Below are 19,545 nucleotides of genomic sequence, written 5' to 3' on the forward strand. Positions count from 1 at the left end.
AATCCAAACAAAACCACCTCCCGCTACACGCAAACCGAGAGCTGCCGCCACATCCAAGTCAAAGTCAGGTTCATTTTTGGGGATGATTCATCGCTCGGGGGACCTGAACCAGCAACCGTTGGTTCTTTGAAGCAGACCACAAATTGAGCACCAATCAAATGGTTAGTGAAAACACTTTCACCCCTGAAGCACCACATTCCTCTCCAGTGATAGTCTTAATGGGTATAATGGGCCAGTTGCAGCCAGAAATTATCAACCGTACAATTATGAGGTGGAAATGCAGACAGACAGGCAGGCAGGGCACACGTCTGTCAGACTAAGAGAAAGGAAAGACAACATCTGCTGCACAGGAGCTTCAGCGAGTGGTCATCAACGCCGCAATGTCTGCAGGTGTAAATAAGTCTGAGCTGAATTTAAGACTAGATTAGTCTAAAAAAAAAAATGAGGATAGCAGCTGAAAGCAGGAAAAAAACTTAAAGAGCTCAGTCAAAAATAATTCTAAATGTAATGCAATAATCAGGGTATTAAGTAAAAATCTAAAAAGATGAGGTGTAGGAGGTGAAAAAAAAAGAGACCTCAGCACACTAGTGCTGCTGCGTCGTGAGGATTTCTAGGCACCAGCTTTTAAAACCAAGATTAATCTTTATCATTAAGCCATTCGTTGTTACACTCACATCTTCCTGAGGCCATCGAGCAGGCTGGCCAACAAGGCCTTCTTCAATATAATCATCATCAGGGTTTTTCATCAGTGTGTCGTAAACCTCGAGGCCAAACGATCTAAACTGACCCACGCCTGGCTTGAGAATTTGTGCCTCTTTGTATTTGTATTGTTTTTTAGGCATGAGTTAAAGCTAGCTAATGTTACCTACTCTTACGAAACCTCAGTGTGTAGAAATAGTGGTGGTGGGTTCTGGAAATTCTTTTAATTAAAACGTTTACGACCCATCCGAGCTGAATTTAAGACGATTCACGACTTCAAAAGGCCTTTTATTGGTAAGTGTGTATGTAAGACATTAAAACAAAATTAAAAACACTAAAGTCCTAAAGATGTTTCTGCTGCTTTCCCTCTTCCTTCATCTAGTTAACAGATCCTCTTACGACACACTGATGAGCAGCAGACGCTCCGCTCCAGGAATCCTGAAAGAACTGATCCGTTTATCACAGACACATACGTGCAGAGCTGTGAGAAAGTGACATGTGCCTCCTAAAGAGCTTTATTACCACGTAAACAAATGCCCTGAAAAAGAGAGGTTCAATAGCTTCCTTCAGTCTCACAGATGAAACTTCATAAACATTTTCTGACTCATAAGCAGGTGACAGAGACCATCAGCAACCAAAACCATTCCTAAAAATCTTTTTAGATTTATATGTGACAACCAAGAACACTAAAATACAACACTTAGAGCATCTTTTCACATAAATTACACAGTCTAAGCACCGCAGCGTTTTAAAATCCACTTTCTGAATCCCGACTTTCAACAGTTCTTACCAATACTACTAAAATCTCTAATAATCATCCTTTAAATGATCTCAAAACTCGCATCAACAATGTATATTGATCAGAAGCAAAATTTAAAAAAGGAGGTGGAAATGCTGATTACCCCCGTTATAAACCCATCCAGACTTTTCCATCCAAACAGCTGGTGTGAAGGCTCCCAAAGTGCAGCAAGAAAATATCCTCTATATCTTCTATTGCTCAATTTTGTTGAGCATGTGTGACTTGCTGATCAGTTTCCTGATCTTAGCCGACAGAAGTGACACCTGGTGTTGTCTTCCAACCGTACCACATTCAAAGACACTTTCAGCGGGTCGTCGTTTTGACCACGTCTACCTGCTTGAATGTGCTGAGATGCTGCTATTTGATTGATCGATTAGATATTCGTGTTAAAAAGCAAAGTTAACTGCTGTATTTAAGATGTGTCTGCTGAATATATGTTTGCTACAGCTTGTGAATATAAGTAACTGCACTTCTTGTCACTCTCGACAACCTGCTTTTATCCTTGTGAGGACTGTACTTTGTCCTGGATCCAAAATGACTTAAATCATGTAGAGACTGGGCTCTGTTCAGTTCCTCCCAACAGGTAACGGTTTCCTACATGTGCCTGAAGAACTTCATGGTAGAGGTCATCTCTGTCCACATAAACTGCATATGTGCAAAGACATAATAAGACAGAAACCAGACATTTAAAAAAAATCTGGACCAAAACTCTTCAGAAGAATTCTGCAACAGTAAGAAATGACTAACGTTGAAGGGGAAAAAAGCTTTTTTTTAAAAAGTTTGTGTCAAAATTGTTGATTGGGGATTCCCTATAATGCAGTCTTAATGTCCCGATAATCAGCGTAATTGCAGTTGATGATGACAGCTCAAACTAAGATTGCTGCTGAGCTGCTAGGAGGACAAATATCTTTTTTCTTTTTTAGAGGAATGAGGCTCTTCAGACACTCTAATCAGCAGTTAAAATATACATTAGACGCAGCAATGATGCCATAAAACATTTTGCATATAACTTTCCCTCCAGACTCTTAGATAATCAGCAGCGTAAAATAAAGGCTGTAGCTGGGGTCTGGCGGGTTCACCCAACACCACAGGCCGTCTTACACACACACTGTCCTTTCTCTGGTTGCTAAATTGGGACACACTGGCCTAATTGCTATTATTACAGCCCTGTGAGCAGGAAACAATGTGTTACAGTGAAACAACAGGCATTCCTGCAATCCTGCTCCGTCTGGCAGCAGCAGCAACATTTCCATTCGGGAAAAAGACGAGGCCAACGAGAAGAGACCAGTGTATGTGGGAGGGAGAGGGTGAGTGTGTTTAAATTAAAAAAAAAAAAAAAAAAAAGAAGAAGAAGAGAGGAATGGAGAGAGAAAAGGAAAAAGAGGCAGAACGGATCCTGATGGAAGACAGAGGGGGAGACGGATGAGGGAGGGGATGACTGGTATCAAAGGACTTCTGGGTTGGGAAACATTCCTTTCCTGACATGACACAAAGTGATTAAAGTGTGTGTGTGTGTGTGCCAACGTCTATGTGACATGACAAAAAAAGATTAAAGATTCTTTAAATGTGTGTGTCGAAGATTGATGTATAGACAGGGAAGCGGAGCCAGACAGAGTGTGCATATGGGAGAAATGACACCAAGGAGGATTAAAGATTTTGTTTTTGTGCACTTTAACGCTTTTAAGTCCCTAATGGATAGAGACATGGGGTTGAGAGAGGAGGGGTGAGGCACAGGAGAGGGCCGGAGAGAGGGACCATGTGGGTGCTGGAGTTGGAGGAGGAAAGAAAAGAAGAAGAAAAAAAAGGAAAAGAAAGCCAGAGTTGGGGTACAGGAGAGGGACGAGTACTGAAAAAAAACAGACGGGGAGAGTTCAGAAGGGGATGAAAAGATGAAAAACAAAGAATGACATCAGAACATCAGACGTGATTCAGAGCGATCGTGACACCAAAGGGGTATGAACACACCAACGCAGCCATATTTCAAAGTGCACTTTTGAGGATTGTTATCTTTTATAGCAGTCCCTTAGAGGAGCTGAATCTTGCTCATCATCACAACACGATATCACTTCAAAAATCACTTCAAACATCCGCCTCTTCCTCCACTTCTTCTGTGCGCTTCAGGTTGAATCAAAGTGTCAAGTGAAAGAACAAAAGGCGCCGATGACAAAAATGTTTGCCAAAATAAAGTGTCTAAAAATACAAGAACCAGCAGTGCGCGGGAGTGTCGAGGTGATCAAGCATATGTATCTCTTCACATTTTGAATAAACTCAAAGGCTACAAAGCATCAAAGCTGCCCGTTGCTCTGCATGTGTGTGAGCGCTGGTGTGTTTGTGTGTGTGTGTCGAGATCAAAGCAAGGCCTGTATTAACCCCATGTGCCAGTCTGGGAAAAATCAAGCCCAGCTGGGGTCAAGGACAGTGGAGAGGGAGGAACAAGTGCGAGCAGAAGTGAGGGAAGAAGGGAGAACGGGAATGTAGCGAGGCTTTGAAGAGCAGAGGAGGACCAGCTGATATATTTTATGTCCATGTTGAGGGAAAGGAAAAAAAAAAAGGTTTTGTAGTTGTTTTCTGCAGTTTCACAGTGATGAAGTTTGTTCGGTTTAATTCAGCCGTTTTATTACTGAGTATTATTACTTAGAAGCTCTATCAAGGTAATCGAAGGACAGTGTGAGGAGTCGTACCTGGAAAAGTGTAGCTGAAGGGTCATCCAGAATAGTTTTTGGAGGGGTAATGACTGAAAAGGGAATAAGAAAAATGGTCAAAATGATAAACTGTGAATAAAAGTCTATAATACAACATATACATGAACACAGTTAATGCTGACAAATGAATGAAAAACAAATGGACGCGGCACAGAGACTTAAGATTTTACAAAACAACAGGAGCAACTTTTAACTAAAAAAAAAAAAAAAAGATGCTTTAAAAAAAAAAAAAAAAATCAAATTCACATTTGATCTGTAATCTGGAAACATGGCAGAAAAACTGATACAGTTTCAAAGCTTTGTGTGTAGGCAGCACATATCAAGGCTAAAACTGGTTGTTCCTGCTCCTGTCATTTTTACAAGTGGAGTTAAATTTAAAAAAAACAAAACAATGGTAAAAATAAAAGCAGGTGATATTGCTGATAATTTTAAGGTTGATCATTTTGGGATGAGGTGAAACTGGAGATTAAAACCATGGGTGTGTCGCCAACAAATCTCCAACGACTGTGTGATGTTATGTCGATATGGACCAAAAATCAAAAATGTTTCCAGCATCTCTCTGAATATCTGTGCCACGAAGAACGGAGGCACCTCTGAAGGCAAAAGGGGTTCGACTCAGTACAAGGTCTACCTAATAAAATGTCTCTTAAATGCTTACTCTATTAGGGAAAAAAAAAAAAAAAAAGGTTTTGCTTTGGATAGCTGTCACCAAACCTCACTTTCAGTAACCTCATACATCTTAAACTCGCTCAAATGTACCTGCACATAGTTTAAATAAAAAAAGTGACATTATCAGTAAAATCTAACCGAAGAAAATCCAAATCCAGGCAATTCAAATGAAAACAATTCAAACTGATAATTTGGATCCAAAACGTTTGTAGAAAATTCCTCCTTTTTCAGGCTCATAGAAAAGTTGGCCTCATTGCATGTAGATCTCTAGAAATTTTGAGTTTATCAGCATTTTTTGCAGTTTTGGTCAAAATTCTAAGTGTTAATTTTGCATTTATTTGACACTAGAGGAGGTTGGATTAAGCCAGTCATCAGATTTGAGGTTTTTCAGGTGATTTCAATGTGCTTGTAATTATGATCAGAACTATTATCCTATCTGATTTGGAATAAACCAGAAGCAGAAACTGATGCTGTAACATGGTCAGACCTTCACAGGATGAAGATGACGATTCGGGGAAATGTAACGATACTTACACAGGTAGAAACTGAGCTGAGGGTCCTCCAAGTGACTTTTTACAAAGTGCCTCAGAGCATCAACTGGACACAAGACACAAACAAGGACACAGATTACCAGCTGAAGCACAAACTGGGCTATGTGCAGCTACATCGGTCTCTGTGTGGACTGTAATTCATTTGTCAGAAGGAATTTCCCTGCAATCTGTTGTTCTGCTGGTTGTCGTGTTGCTTTCGGGCTGAGGTGCATCTCATCGCTGGAATTACAGACCTGTCTCATTCTTTCAGTCTGTCACTGTGGTGTGGCTACAGTCGTAAATGTGGTGAGGGAGCCGCAAGTAGCTTTCACATTGCAGCCATACCTGTGGCTAGCCAGCTGAAATGAACACTCTCCATACTGCATGCGCACACACATGGAGGCACACACAAACACACACCTGTCTCTAGAGGCCTGAAGAAGCCCTGTAGAACATATCTGTCTGGAAACTGGACCCTCAGGACCACCTGGAGAGGCAGAGTGGGCTATTTATAGTCTGTATGTTTTAAACGCACATATATTAAAATGTTATTATGTGTACGAGCTTACTTTGGGATATCTATCCATCTTCTCCTTTATCTGTGATTCTCTCAGAGATTTAGTCATAAGCGGAGCCTCCTCCAAAAACTTCCTGAGGAATGAGGGACAGAGAGAGACACACACAGAGTTACAATGAAATGAGCTGAGAAATAAAAAGCAGGTTGTTTAACCCACAATGAGTAAGATGTGCAAAGAAAACAAAGAATCACTGTTTCTTTCCTACCCCTACTCGTGTGTGGCCGTGTGTGTGTGTGTGTGTGCGCGTGCGTGTTACAGGCAAATTGCTTTGGTCGGCTTAATTCCACCCTTGGTAATTGCAGTCATTGACATGGCAGTAGCCATGAGGCAGCCATGTCAGTGCAGACAGAGATTAAAGGATGCGAGCGGTGAGGTCTCAACCTGACGGTGTTTGGTCGATGGCTGGAAGATAAACGTCTACACGAAACAGAACTACTAATTGCTCCCAGCGTGCCATATTTAGAAGCTTTTGTAGTGTTTGTGTGTTGTCTTATAAATGAGAACATGTTTGCAAACACACACGATGTCTCAACAGCTGTGGTCTGCTGACGCCACATCCAGAGATTGCAGAATAAACTTGAACGCATCTGTTTTGAAGAAGCGCTCGTAAATAACTAAAAACTTCAAACTGGTCATAAATTTTAAAAAATAAACAAGTAAAAATACAGAAATGCACACAGTGATGCCCAGCATTCTCCCTGCCTATGGCCTCTCATCACTGCTAGGCTATTTTTGCAATTAAGGGTTATACATGGACAAAACACCGCAGGACCGAATGCCGAACTGACTAATTATCTGTTCCAAACAGCGCAGAAACACATCGGATCCAGACGTGTTTCTGCAGCAACAAGGTATTTGTGCTAAATACTGCACCCAGTCACTCAACCATTTCCTCCTTCCCCACCTCTCGCTCTTCAGCTGGGCAAAGCGCTTCCGCACATCATCCACGGTCACTTCAAAGAACTCGTCGGGCAGATCCCCGTAGTCCTCAGACTGATGGGATGTGGAGTCCAGGTGGTAGATGAGAGGCTCCCTCTCCACTGGCTGCAGACAGAGGGAGATATAAGAGTGTCCGTAACAATATTTGGATCTCAAGTGTCCAAATTTTAGCTTTATCTATCACAGCAGAAGTCTTGTTTTCGGCCACGGTAGAATTTTGCCCTTCCCTGAGCCTGGTTCTGTTGAACATCTCTTCCTGTTAAAAGAAAGTTCTTCTTCCCCACCATCGCCAAATGCTGCTCCTCCTAAGTGATCGTCTGAGTTTTCTCTTAAATGTATTCAGAATTTACTGCACAACATTGCATAAATTTTAATGTGCCTTGAATTTAAAGGTTTCTTTAGACAAACTGAATACAGCTGCCTGGGGCTCAGGAGGTAGAGAGGGTCATCTACCAATCAGAAGGTTAGCGGTTCGATCCCCTGCTTCTCCACATGGTGAAGAGCACGTGGGCATTGGACGGTATGTATGAAAGCTGACAACCACTGACCAATAAACATCTACAAACAATTTCTGTACACCAGTGATGCCCCCCCCCCCCACAAAGAGCCAGACCACAGCTGAACCAGGAAACTTCTAAACTATTTGTATTGCACAGAGTTTCACAACAGTTTGAGCCCCTTTTAATCATCATCATCATCATCCCAATCTACTGTGGTAAAGATGTAAGTTTACCAGCATGTATTTTGTTCAGTGTTCTGGTTAAATGAGGCTGAGATGTCGACTCTGTCAGGACTCTGCATTGAGGTATAATGATGTGAAACTGGATGTATGCATTGTAGTGTAACATAAACCTTATTTTGAGGTAAAGCCTGTAGCTTCTTATAAATCAAATGCAGGTTTTAGTCCTAGTGGCCACTAAAATTACTCTTGGCTTTCTCCACAATCATTCAGATAAGAGTTTCAAAATAAAATAAAACAGCCTCTGGGTGTCTAGACTTAAACGTACAGTTCGTTTACCCTGGTCTGAATCATTTGATAAGATTGTAAATTCAAACTCAAACCAAGGGAACTCCAAGCAAACCAAAATGCATCACTACAAACCACGTGGGGATATTAGCCCATTTATTGGCCAAATGGGTTTGGGGAGCAACAAAAGTAAATATAGGAAGAAGGTGCTGCCTTCTGGACCAGTGGGGAAGATTAATAATTTACGTTGATTTCACGGCTAGTTGCTAACCTTGGCACATCTATAGTGTCTTGCTGCATTTCAGAGTAGCAAGCATAGATTGGTACGGTAGGTTTCTCAAAGGGTCTCGGTGTGGGTGATTTACTGTGTTCAATCCTGCACAAACGAACTACACAAAGCTGGAAAACCAAACAGAGTTCAATTTAAACTGACTAAACACTGCAGATATGAAAACACTGTTAATTTATGAAGGAGTTGGAAATCCACAAGCAGAGAAATTGGTCATCTGAAATAAAGAGGTTACAGAACAAACTCACCTCTAAGAACTCCTCCGCATCACCCATACTATCATGCTGCACCTTGGTAGTGGTTTTACACTGAAAGGAACAGAAAAGGTCCAGTTTCACCAATTACTGATCAGATCAGGACTGTAAACATTCAATCTAAAAAGGACAATTCTTGAAGCCCACAAAAAAAATGCCCTTAATAAGCAAAATAGGTAATCGGATTTGAGGTGGTAAGTTTTCATAAATGTGCAAACACATGGCTTTAACAGAAAACATCAATATGAGCTTCAGATTTCTCAGCTTTTATCTTTCATTGTCTTTATATTTTTGTGAGCTTGTGGTTTATGTTGAAAACTGGTCAATGGCAGCATAAGGGCCAAGAAGACACACTAGCTAATAACAAAAAATATCTAGTGCATACACCTGGCAGGCCGAGTAAACTCAGGGTTTGGCTGACCTTTGTGCTTGAACCGTGGTTGGATTTGGCTTTCTTGGCTTTGGGTGACTCAACAGCAGCGGTCAGCGCTGACAGAGATGAGGATGATGATGAAGAGAGGGAACGTGCAACTCCTCCAGCTGGACCGCCGAGGCGCTGACCACCTCCGGAGAAAGGAATGAAAGGAGCTGAAGAAGTAGGAGATGATGGGTGGCAGTTTAGTCCTGACGGCCCCGCTTTTTCACCATCGTCCTCTGGTGTTTGACTTCCTGTGGGAGGGTCTTTAGGTCCAACGGCATCCTGGAGGTTTGGAGCGTCTTCTTGTTGAATGGGTAGTGTGATTGTAGAAGTGGCAGAAGATGGCAGAGTTGGGGTTTCCGCCGGCTTATCTGGGCTTGGCACATCTGTTGCTGACATTTCTGGAACCGATGGAGCGGGATCCGGCTGCGGGGATGAACTGGGTGTGGTTTCCATGGCAATGGGCGTAGTTGGCATAGCGGGTGTATCCATTTCAGCTTTTTCTTCTGGGTTTTTTTCCTTTTTGAGTAAAAACCTTAAACATAAATCATAAATACAGGGTTTTAATACAGGGTGATTTTTTTATTTTTATTTTTTAAAAAAAGGTTAAATGTAGTTCTTTCCCATCCATCCATCCATCCATCCATCCATTCGCTTCCGCTTGTCCTTTTCAGGGTCGCGGGGGGCGCTGGAGCCTATCCCAGCTGTCATAGGGCGAGAGGCGGGGTACACCCTGGACAGGTCGCCAGTCTGTCGCAGGGCCAACACACAGGGACAGACAACCATTCGCACTCACGTTCATTCGCACATTCACACCTAGTGACAATTTGGATTATCCAATTAACCTATCCCCACAAGCTGCATGTCTTTGGACGGTGGGAGGAAGCCGGAGTACCCGGAGAGAACCCACGCAAGCACGGGGAGAACATGCAAACTCCACACAGAAAGACCCCGGCCTGATGTTGGAATTGAACTCAGGACCTTCTTGCTGTGCGGCAACAGTGCTAACCACCGTGCCACCGTGCTGCCCGTAGCTCTTTCCCTTCAACATAATCTCCTTGGTTCCACTATGGACCAAACCTAAAGCTCCTACTACATTTGAATTACTCCCATTCTGTAATGGGAGAATGGGAGTAATTCGATTTCCCCATAGACCTCAAAACTCCCACCAGTATCGACTTTTGTGTTAGGGTTAGCTATTCATCGCTGCTGATTGATATTTCTTTGTCTATGAGCCAGAGAACAAAAAGCAGTTTGCAGTGTCCACATAAGGTGCACTGGGCGTGTAGTTGTCTTATGCCGAGATGTCAGTGTGCTCTCAGGCCATCTTTTTTAAATTTTACATTTAAAGTGTTTGCATCCGTAAATAAGTCCACGTCTGTACAAGTGACATCAATTACATCATCAGATAATGAATGTTTGGCTTAGTGTGGCCCTATTTGACTGTCTAAGACATCTTCCTTTTCTTCAAACACAGAGAAGGAGATGTAGCACTGCCAGTGGTTTAGAAGGGACTTCTAGGGAGTGACCAAATGTAGCAGGTGGTGCTAAATCGGCAGATGCAGTTTATTGCTGCAAAAGGAGACCATCTTGAAGGACACTTTTCTGCTTGTCACAGCTGCAGTCATCTTGTAGACTCTCTATATATGATGTTTTAAATACATAATTAATAAAGTCACACCCACAAAATGCATGAAGCATGAAAACTAGCAGCTTACCTGACAATGGCACTTCCTCCGGTAAGACCTAGAGACTTCAAAGAGGCCTTCTTTAGTTCTTCTTCGCCACTCACCTGCACATCCACAGACACGCACATGTGGACAAGCAGCTGTGTTATCATAAAATTCACTTTCATCTCCTGAGAAAGGGAGAGTTAAAAGACCGCTGCATACCTCATCTCTCATGTAAACACACACAGGAGTGGATCCTGAGTCGGATAGCTCCAACACACTGGTGACGTTGAGATGACATGCACGCACACACAGAGACACACACACAGAGATTAAAAATTGCCCAAATGATTTTCATTTGCTTTAAACAAAACCCACAAGTGGTTTTCCTTGTTGAGGATAATAAGCTGGGTGATTTTACAATAAAACCTCATGCAATGCAGTGGCACACTATCAGCATGTGTAAACCATGTGTGCACAATCCCGTGTAGTACCTAATTGAACCATAAATGTTTTACTATTGTTCTCTTCAATTCTGAATATCAAAGCTTTCCTCTGTGCTTCATAACATTCCTTGAGCTTTTTACGTTGCCGCGGAGCTAACATTCATTTCATGGAAGCATGACTTGCTTGGAAAAGTATCAACAAATGCAGTGATGTCATTTAATGGAGTGGAGATGAGGGCTGGACGGATGCGTGAGCACCTGGGACCGCACAGCTGGAACTACTGAGCAACAGCTGCATGTGTGTGCAGGCATGTGTGTTAGAATGAAGCTTAAACTTCAGTAGAGGAGTGGTGAGAAGAAGGAATGTTATCCTGGTGTGCTTTCATTGTGACAATCTTCACGCTATGGAAGATGGATGAAATGCAGTGTTGAGTCCATTAATCTCTTCGTGTAACACCATGACCAAAGTTTACTTTCTTTCGTGTCTACAGTTTCAGTTTTATTTTTCAATTCTTTTTTAAAAATATTACACTTACAAACCAGACTTTCCAATATAGTAAAAATCTTTCCAAGACATCGATGTACCGATCGAAATAGCGATACCGATCAAAGGATTACTCTTTTTACGCATTCCTCTGGTATTTTTTTTAGAACTGTATTTTTCAGACTATAAGGTGCACTTAAAATCATTTCATTTTTTTTCAAAAATCGACAGGGCGCCTTATAATCTGGTGCGACTTTTGTATGAATTCTGGTTGTGCTTACTGACCTCAAACTAATTTTATGTGGTACACGGTGCTCAAAAATCTGTCAAAAAATGTTTTAGTATCACTTTGGGAAGCTACGAAGCTGCAACGTCAGAGCATTACTGTAGTCAGGAGCCTCGCGGAGTAATCTGGGTCCGCTTCAGGTCCCAAAGTCAAACGAACACTGCGGCATCACTGAGAGTTAAAACTGTCTAAATTCATTCATCTTTAATAAAATGATCAGTGTTGCTGCTTTACCAGGTGGAACAATTAAGTTTAACATCCAGGCATCCATGAAAACAGTTTTTTTTTTTTTTTAATTTAACAGAGTTAGAAGTTAGCAGGAAGTTAGCTCGCTAGCTTCCACCTAAACATGATATAGCATGTTCTGACAGAGATTTCCAAAAAAATTAAAAACATACAACTATGCTATAACTTCCAACATAAATGAAGACACCTTATGTATGAAAACCGACTCGTTCATCGACAGTGTGTTTTATAATCCGGTGTGCCTTGTGGTCAGTAAAATATGGTACATTTTTACATCATCTAGTAATTCTTTTTCTATGAGTTCATCATGTAGCTCTACTTGTAGTTCCTCTATATCTTTTTTTTTCACTCTACCAGTAATTCTTTTATTTCTTTGTATTCTAATTTCTTCTATTCTTTCTTGTTCTTGTACTAGTTCTTTGTCTTCTAATTCTAGTACTTATAATTCTTCTATTTAAGTTCTGCCAGCTTCTTCTTCTACTACTTGCTCCTCTTTCAAGTCTTCTAGTTGTTCCTGTTGTTCTAGTACTTCTTCTGATACATATTCTTGTCTTTTTCCCTAACTCTTCTCGCAGCCCTTTCAGTCTTTTCTTCTTACAGTAATTCTTTTAGTTCTTCTCATCCTTGATCTTTTATTTCTTCTTGTTGTAGTTTCTTGCCTTCTAAATCTGATATGTGTTCTGCAACAAGTTTACCATATTCTTGCAGTTCCTCCTATTCTAAGTCTTCTTTTTGTGCAATTTTTCACTCATGAGAATACACACTTAAAGTATGGATCAATATCTAGCCCTTTCCAAAACAAACAAACACACAACCACGTGAAGTGAACAGGGGTGAAAAGGGAGGCCCTGTATGCTAGAAATTCTCACAGTAACTAACAACATAAAAATCTATTTAGTCGGCATTCAACACAATTTAATTTACTTTTGAGGCCTTTTAACGGTTGTTGTTTTTTTTTTTTACAAAGACACACAGATTCTGCCCCTGTACAAATGTTCATGCACACACCTGATTTCTGGAAAATGTGTGAGCACTTCCCACAGAGTCTGTCCACAGGAGAACGAACCCTGGAGCCGAGAGCCGTCCTCCATCTGTAGTGCAATCCGCACCTGACACGTATGAAACCACAGGAACACAGATTAAGCATAAAGACCAAAGGCGCTCTTTAACCATTAACCAAATAAAAACAATAATGGAAATAAAAAGCAGGTCTAAACTATCAACATGAGACAGTCCAAAGCTCTGGTTAGCATTTGTTTCATTTATTACGGTAAGTTGGATAGTGACAGATCCAACAAAGGGCACCAGCTGGATCTGAGTAAGACACTGCTTTTATGCCCCATAAATAAAAAAGAAAGACATCAACCAAAAAGTAGGCCCACTATGCCTTTCCTTATTTTCTATTATCTTACAGTGGAGGATGAACATGTTAAACATGAACGAAGATTAAAATAAGTAGATCAGCATATATATATAAGTAATGGATGTGAGCCCAGAGCACAAGATTCAAACTGCTCTAAATGCTCAGTTTGACCAAGTTTTTCCTACATTAGGATCCGCATGATGTCGGTGAAAGTGGACATCCTCAAGCACAGCAGTCCCAGCTAACTACAGTTTAGATCTTGTGTTTCCAGGCAGCAGCCAATCAGAAGAAAGTTGGCTTTAAACACCTATAACAGCTCGTTTTGGATGGAGGATGAACAGAGCCTGCATCCAGCCCCAGGTTAAGATAAATAAGGATTATTTTGGACTATCCATCATGCATAGCTACTCTAACAGCCCAAGAATAAAACTAAGGAGGAGGAAATAAGCACAATGAGGCCCCTTTAAACACATAATTATCACAGTACGATTTTCTTTAAATTATTTACATAGATTTTTCTTTTGATAGAAGCTAAAAGTAATAAAATCTAAAGTACAAGCACTTCACGCTGTTGGACTCACAAACGCCGAAAAGGAAATGATTTTGAAAATCCCCCGCGGTGGTCATTTGTAAGTTCTTGGCTCATCAGTCTTGACACATTTAGCAGGAAGAAAATTCTTTGATAATCAAAGATGATTAAGCTGCACATGTGGGCCTACCTCAGTCTGAAAATAAGTAACATCAGACATGAGTGCAAGTCTCTGTTGCTCTTTCTCTGAGTCACTCTGCGAGTTGTTTACTCTGCAACGGTGTTGTTCGGCACAGAAAGCACGCTGCATATCAGCACACCGGGAGAGATGAAACGAGGGCTTTGGCTGTCAACGGTCAAACACGAAACACTCCCACAAACCAGTCTGCCCCAGAGGTGCCTGCATGTGTGCGTCTGTATAAAATCTGCCAGGTATCAACAGTCAACCATCCATCAAATGAACAAAAACAGCAGATCAAACCCAGCCGTGAATTTTACAGCATGGATTATGATGCCATGATGTCATAGGAAACTACAGCTCAGCTACAACAAAGTGTTTTGTTGGATAGGAATCAGAGAGAGAGCAGTGACAGAGAATTCAGGCATTTCCAGGTACGGACAATAAAGAAACCCACACACAGGGCTGACTGACCCACACATGAGGCTACTTAAGGCTATTCAAACATGATCATGAGTGGGACAAATAGCCCTAAGGGGACTCAAATTAATTTTATTTATTGAACAACATGCACACCACGCAAATAGCTTATGTGACCTTTCATAACAGAAGTCTACGCATTCACCTGTTATTTAAAAAACAAATGCGCCATTCAAGCTTAACTTAATTAAACCCCACATACATAAAACATGTAAAAAATAAAAGTCCTGGTGAGCTTCCTCTAATGGAAGGCTAAAATCTCTTTGCTGGGCACAAACACTTTTATATACAAGAAACACTCTGGTAAAGAAGTATGTTCTGAACATGTTTACCTTGGCCACTCACGGCTAAAAAGTCTGGCGAACTTTCATCGAGACAAAGTCACTTAAAATAAGTTAAGCAGATATTTTTTCACTCTGGTGTTTCAAATAACTCCCCACATAAATGACTGGAGGCATTTCAAAAAGGGATACCGAGTTGTGGTACTTCTATAAAAAAGGACTCTGACTATGCCGATCCTGGAAATGAGCTCTTGTTTAATAATTTTTTTTTATTAAGAGCATGTTTTGTGTTGCAATCAGACTTGAGGTAAAAAGAATTGTTTCCACATTTTTTCTGATTCATGCACACCATGAATCTGAGAAAAAGAAAAAAAAAAAGGTCTTTGTAGCCAAAAGTTGAACTATAGACACCCTGGTTGGGGTTAAACTAAAAGCTGAACTTTTAGGGAGAGTAAAAACACACCACTCTAAATGAAAGCTGTGCACTTGATTTAGAACAAGGAAACCAAACAAACAAACCAAAAAAGAAAACCCCAGGAGCAAAGAAGATAGTTACAATTATTTTGTTTTCGCAACAATTAGAGAGCAAAATCATAACTGACATTAAAATCTGACTAATCGTTGAGCCCCAAGTTGCACTTTGTTTGAACTGACCTGGCTGTCAGCTATAACTTGTTTCCTCGTACTCGTCACCATTTCCAGTTTGGCGTTGTTGGGCAGGTTTGCAAACCTCCATGGCCGCGTCAGGTCAACAATAGTCCTCTGAAACCTGCCAAAAATGTTAACAGTGGAGGAGAAAGCGAGCAATTAAATGTTTCATGTGGAGTAGCTGGACAGCTGTGAAGAATGATGTATGAGCCCGAGGACTAAATTTGATCAATGCATTACAAGCAGTTGTCAAATTTTAATTTGATTTAATTTTTTTGACACATAATTTGTCTTGTTTCTTTTTTCCTGCAGTGACACCGATTTTTTAAATATAAGTAAACACGATCTGAAACCAAAACAGAGTTGCGTAATGTGTGAAAATCGCTTACAACATTTAACTAGCTTAACTTCTTTAACTACGTAAATATACGGATATTTCACACATTACTATCCCGCTACTGTGCAGTGCGATTGTTTGTGTATTAAAGTGTATTTGGATGTAATGAAAGGCTTTTAATCTCAAGGGACAAAAACTGATTTACAGCTACGTTCATTTGCTCACTTTAAACCGTGATCTTCTGGGTCAAATCCGTACTTCTTGCAGACTTCCTCCAGCACCTGAAGGCGGAAAATGTTACAACACGAGTTATGCCACAAAATCTTCCAAATAATCTGATTTCATCCGCACGAAAACACAAACTGATCAGTCACTGGCTAACAACTGTTAGCCCAGCAAGCTAACTCGGAGGAAAGGAATTTAGTCCGATTCTGTAACCAAAGCGCGGAATTCAATAAGCCGTCCACCTAAGTAAAGATGAAACACTCCTCTATAAAAGTTCACCTGCAGTAACGGCGTGTTTGGAGCCACTTTAACTGTTTGCCTTCTCCCATTGGGAGTGAGAACCGTTACAGCTGTACCACTAGCAGCCATTGCGTGTCCTGACGTCACACTGTTTGTTTGAATAAGCTTTATTGACTCTGTCGCAGCAACACTTAAAGGTGCAGTTCGTTCAACTTTTAAGATTTTCTTCGTCTCACCTTTATGAGCGTTATTACCAAGCAAAATAATGTAAATTATACAGACATTTAAAAAATTAAGAAGAAATAACCCACACAATGTTCTAGCGTCCCACTGCAATAGTCAAAGAGCACTTTAAGAGACATCTGCTAGTCTCTTAAAGTGCTACAGCATGACAAAAATACTAAGAACACAACTTGCACTATATATTCATTTACTCAGCCTTACTATAGTTTAGACTGGCTAGTAGTTTATTATCTTTTATTTTAAAAAACGTTACAGTGAAATATGTTAACACCAAATTCAGTTCGGTTTGGATTTATTCATACGGTGCATTTTTGTATTCAAAACAACCATTGTCTCAAAAAGAGCACAGAGACAGAAACATAACACATGCTATGGGAGAGAGTAGACACAATTTAATGCCATGCAGTAGTGGCATGTAAATGCATCAGGAGTGAAAAGAGTGGACTAGAGAAGAAATGGTCTATGCATTGTAAATAAAAATTTACTTACTTTACTTTACTTACATTGTGTGAAGTGTCCCAGCAGCCTGAACCTATAAAAGAATAACTAAGACGCTTTAGACTCATCTGATCCATCCCAAACGCTAAGCTTTATCAAAAAGGAAAGTTTGAAGCCGAATCTAAAAGTAGGGAGGGTGTCTGTTTCCTGAACCCAAACTGGGAGCTAACCTGATAGCTGAAGGATTTGCCTCCAACTCTGCTTTTAGAGATTGAACTGCTCTATTGGGAAAGTATGATATTATAAGGTTTATATTTTGTATTCCCGGGGGAAATAATTTTTGTCTACTTGAAACTAGTGTTAAATTTCTGACTTAACAGATGCATACAAGTGTAATTTGTAATTTTTTATTATTGGATCCCATGTTATGTACTGTGTATACTGGCAACTTACTAGAACACTTACATAAAAATAAGACCTCATTAATCATATTAATGCGAACTCTTACTTTCCCTTTTGTCAGAATAAACCAAAGGGGTTACGGTTATTGACTAGTCTGTCTAAATCCAGCTAAAGGAATTATTTATGAATTATAAACATGATGTGAATTACATGGCATTTAGAGTCACCACATTAACCTGGGTGGACGGGGAGACTTAAGTTTGGGAAGGTCTTTTCTACACATCCGTTTGTGTTAGAAAAAATAATTTGAGTGGGTTAACAACATCAGACTCGAATGTAAAAAAAAAATCTAAAACCAGGTCTATTCATTCTGTGAAAAAAACCCTCCACAGCTTGAACTGTACAGTGTGCATCTAAAAACAATATGAAGATCATTACTCTTCCCTTGACCTTAAAAGCATAATAAGAAAACACAATCTGGCCTCATGAGAGAAGGAAATTGATCCTGTCTGTAAACTGACCACAACACAGTCACACACAGTCAATCTGCTCTCCATATGGAAAACCTAATGTACTGTATGTATGCAGTTTGAGCAACAACAATCAAGGCTGTTTTTTCTCAGCATGGATCAAATTGGATCAAAGCTGGAATAAGACGAGACAAACAACATGACAAGTGGTGCCAACAGATGGAGAGGTGTGAGGCCAGAGCTTCAGAGGCCGAACAACTGACTGATTGACTGACTGCTTCAACAGCAACATTTAAAGACAAAGTCCACCTGGGAAAGAGAGACAGACAGACAGAAATGAATGCGCTTCTCAGTCCTAGTGGGAAATTGCCACCATCTGAACAAACAAACAAACAATCAGTTTCCTTCCTCGCTCAGCAGGACTGAAACTTCAAAACTGTCTGGATAGAGCGCAAACTTATAAAGGCATCTGCAGTGGGTTTTACATGCTGAGAGACCTTTTTTTAAGTGTTCCTTTCATCATAAAAAACCATCAAAGATCGAAATCAAATTACAGGCAGTGTGTGAATGTTAGTCATCAGAAGACGATGGATCTGGTGAATGAATGGGGACTTTTAAAGATGAGCAGATGTAAAAGAAACAATATGGGAAAACATAGCTTTCTGGTGTTAAACATATGGCTCATGAGCTACATGTGTCCCACCCATAGGTCCAGTCTGGCCTCCTGGATGGCTTAACAAGATGTGAAAATCTCAGAGAACCTTTCACTTCACCAGAAGTTAACCTGTGTTTTAAGTGGTTAAAATGAATCACATGATTGCAGTAGCTGTACAAACAATTCATTTTATCCAAGTTTCACCATCTTCTTAGAAAAAGAAGCTTTCAGGGATTAAGAATCACTTTTCTTTTGAGCCTAGATGTGCGGAATTATTCTATTCTATTTTTCCAGTGGCTGGAAAAACAAGATCTCCCAGAGAAGAACACACAAACCACTTCATACTGACAAAGATTGTCTTAATGGGGAATCATACAATGTTTTTATTGACCCAGCACACTTGAAATTAAATTGGTCACATATAAAATGACATTGACACCACTGATGAGTTCTCCAACCAGGCCAGCCAGTGCCGGTTCTCAAACTGCTTTGGGATTCTGTTCATCTGTGAGGTTTAACGACACAATAAGAAGTCAGTTTTGGAAAAAATGGTTGTAAAGGAAAAGTAAAAAGTGGAGAAGATGAAGCGCTGGCTCACATTTACAATAAGGATGAGTCAAAGGCCTTCAATACAGTCAACAGTTACAACAGAGTTAATAATTGTCACATAATAATCTAAAACTCACATACCGCAAGCATAGATTAAATATTTTACTTGTCAGTAATAAGTGTTGATTTATGCTTTAGTGTGACTCAAAGCGATATCTGTTCGCCCTATCGCTGTCTACACATACCACACTCATGATTTAAAAACTTCCAGCGACCTTATCTCCTGTTGTGAAATAGCCCAAAAGATTATCTGATTTCTATCTTGAGCCACAAACACAAAGAAAATGCAGTTTAACTCTGAAGCGCATAAAAAGCCGCAAAACATGTGCATCAGTGGCGTGACCTTCTGCAGTGGAACGGCGTGTCCAACTGCATTTTTTACTCACACACTATGTTAATCAAAGACACTTCAAAGGCTGCGCGGTCATATGATGACACAACATCAAAGGGGCCGGGGGTATGAGTGAACCG

General features: G+C 40.5%; 1 protein-coding gene across 2 annotated transcripts in view; it reads right to left on the bottom strand.

Annotated features, from left to right (window-relative positions):
• The window catches only part of aspscr1 (ASPSCR1 tether for SLC2A4, UBX domain containing), a 21,786-nt gene extending 5,356 nt beyond the window's left edge, over positions 1-16,430 (bottom strand). The window contains exons 1-14 of one of the 2 annotated variants that reach the window (XR_014892783.1): positions 16,297-16,430; positions 16,018-16,073; positions 15,462-15,576; positions 12,985-13,085; positions 10,737-10,794; positions 10,563-10,636; positions 8,848-9,379; positions 8,421-8,480; positions 6,882-7,021; positions 5,969-6,050; positions 5,820-5,886; positions 5,404-5,466; positions 4,180-4,232; positions 1,989-2,143 (exon numbers count right to left, since the gene is read on the bottom strand). Coding sequence is in view for 1 of the 2 variants with exons in the window: in XM_085277666.1 (XP_085133792.1) it covers positions 4,180-4,232; positions 5,404-5,466; positions 5,820-5,886; positions 5,969-6,050; positions 6,882-7,021; positions 8,421-8,480; positions 8,848-9,379; positions 10,563-10,636; positions 10,737-10,794; positions 12,985-13,085; positions 15,462-15,576; positions 16,018-16,073; positions 16,297-16,386 (1,491 nt within the window). In the remaining variant the exon portion in view is untranslated. The remainder of the gene's footprint in view (positions 1-1,988; positions 2,144-4,179; positions 4,233-5,403; positions 5,467-5,819; positions 5,887-5,968; positions 6,051-6,881; positions 7,022-8,420; positions 8,481-8,847; positions 9,380-10,562; positions 10,637-10,736; positions 10,795-12,984; positions 13,086-15,461; positions 15,577-16,017; positions 16,074-16,296) is intronic. The other variant, XM_085277666.1, reaches the window with a different exon arrangement.
• Positions 16,431-19,545: the final 3,115 nt, after the last annotated feature.

The sequence above is a fragment of the Mchenga conophoros genome, linkage group LG6 (assembly GCF_057382185.1).
Source record: "Mchenga conophoros isolate Kocher_MC1m ecotype Shallow Benthic linkage group LG6, M_conophoros_male_GT1.1, whole genome shotgun sequence".
Classification (NCBI taxonomy): domain Eukaryota; kingdom Metazoa; phylum Chordata; class Actinopteri; order Cichliformes; family Cichlidae; genus Mchenga; species Mchenga conophoros.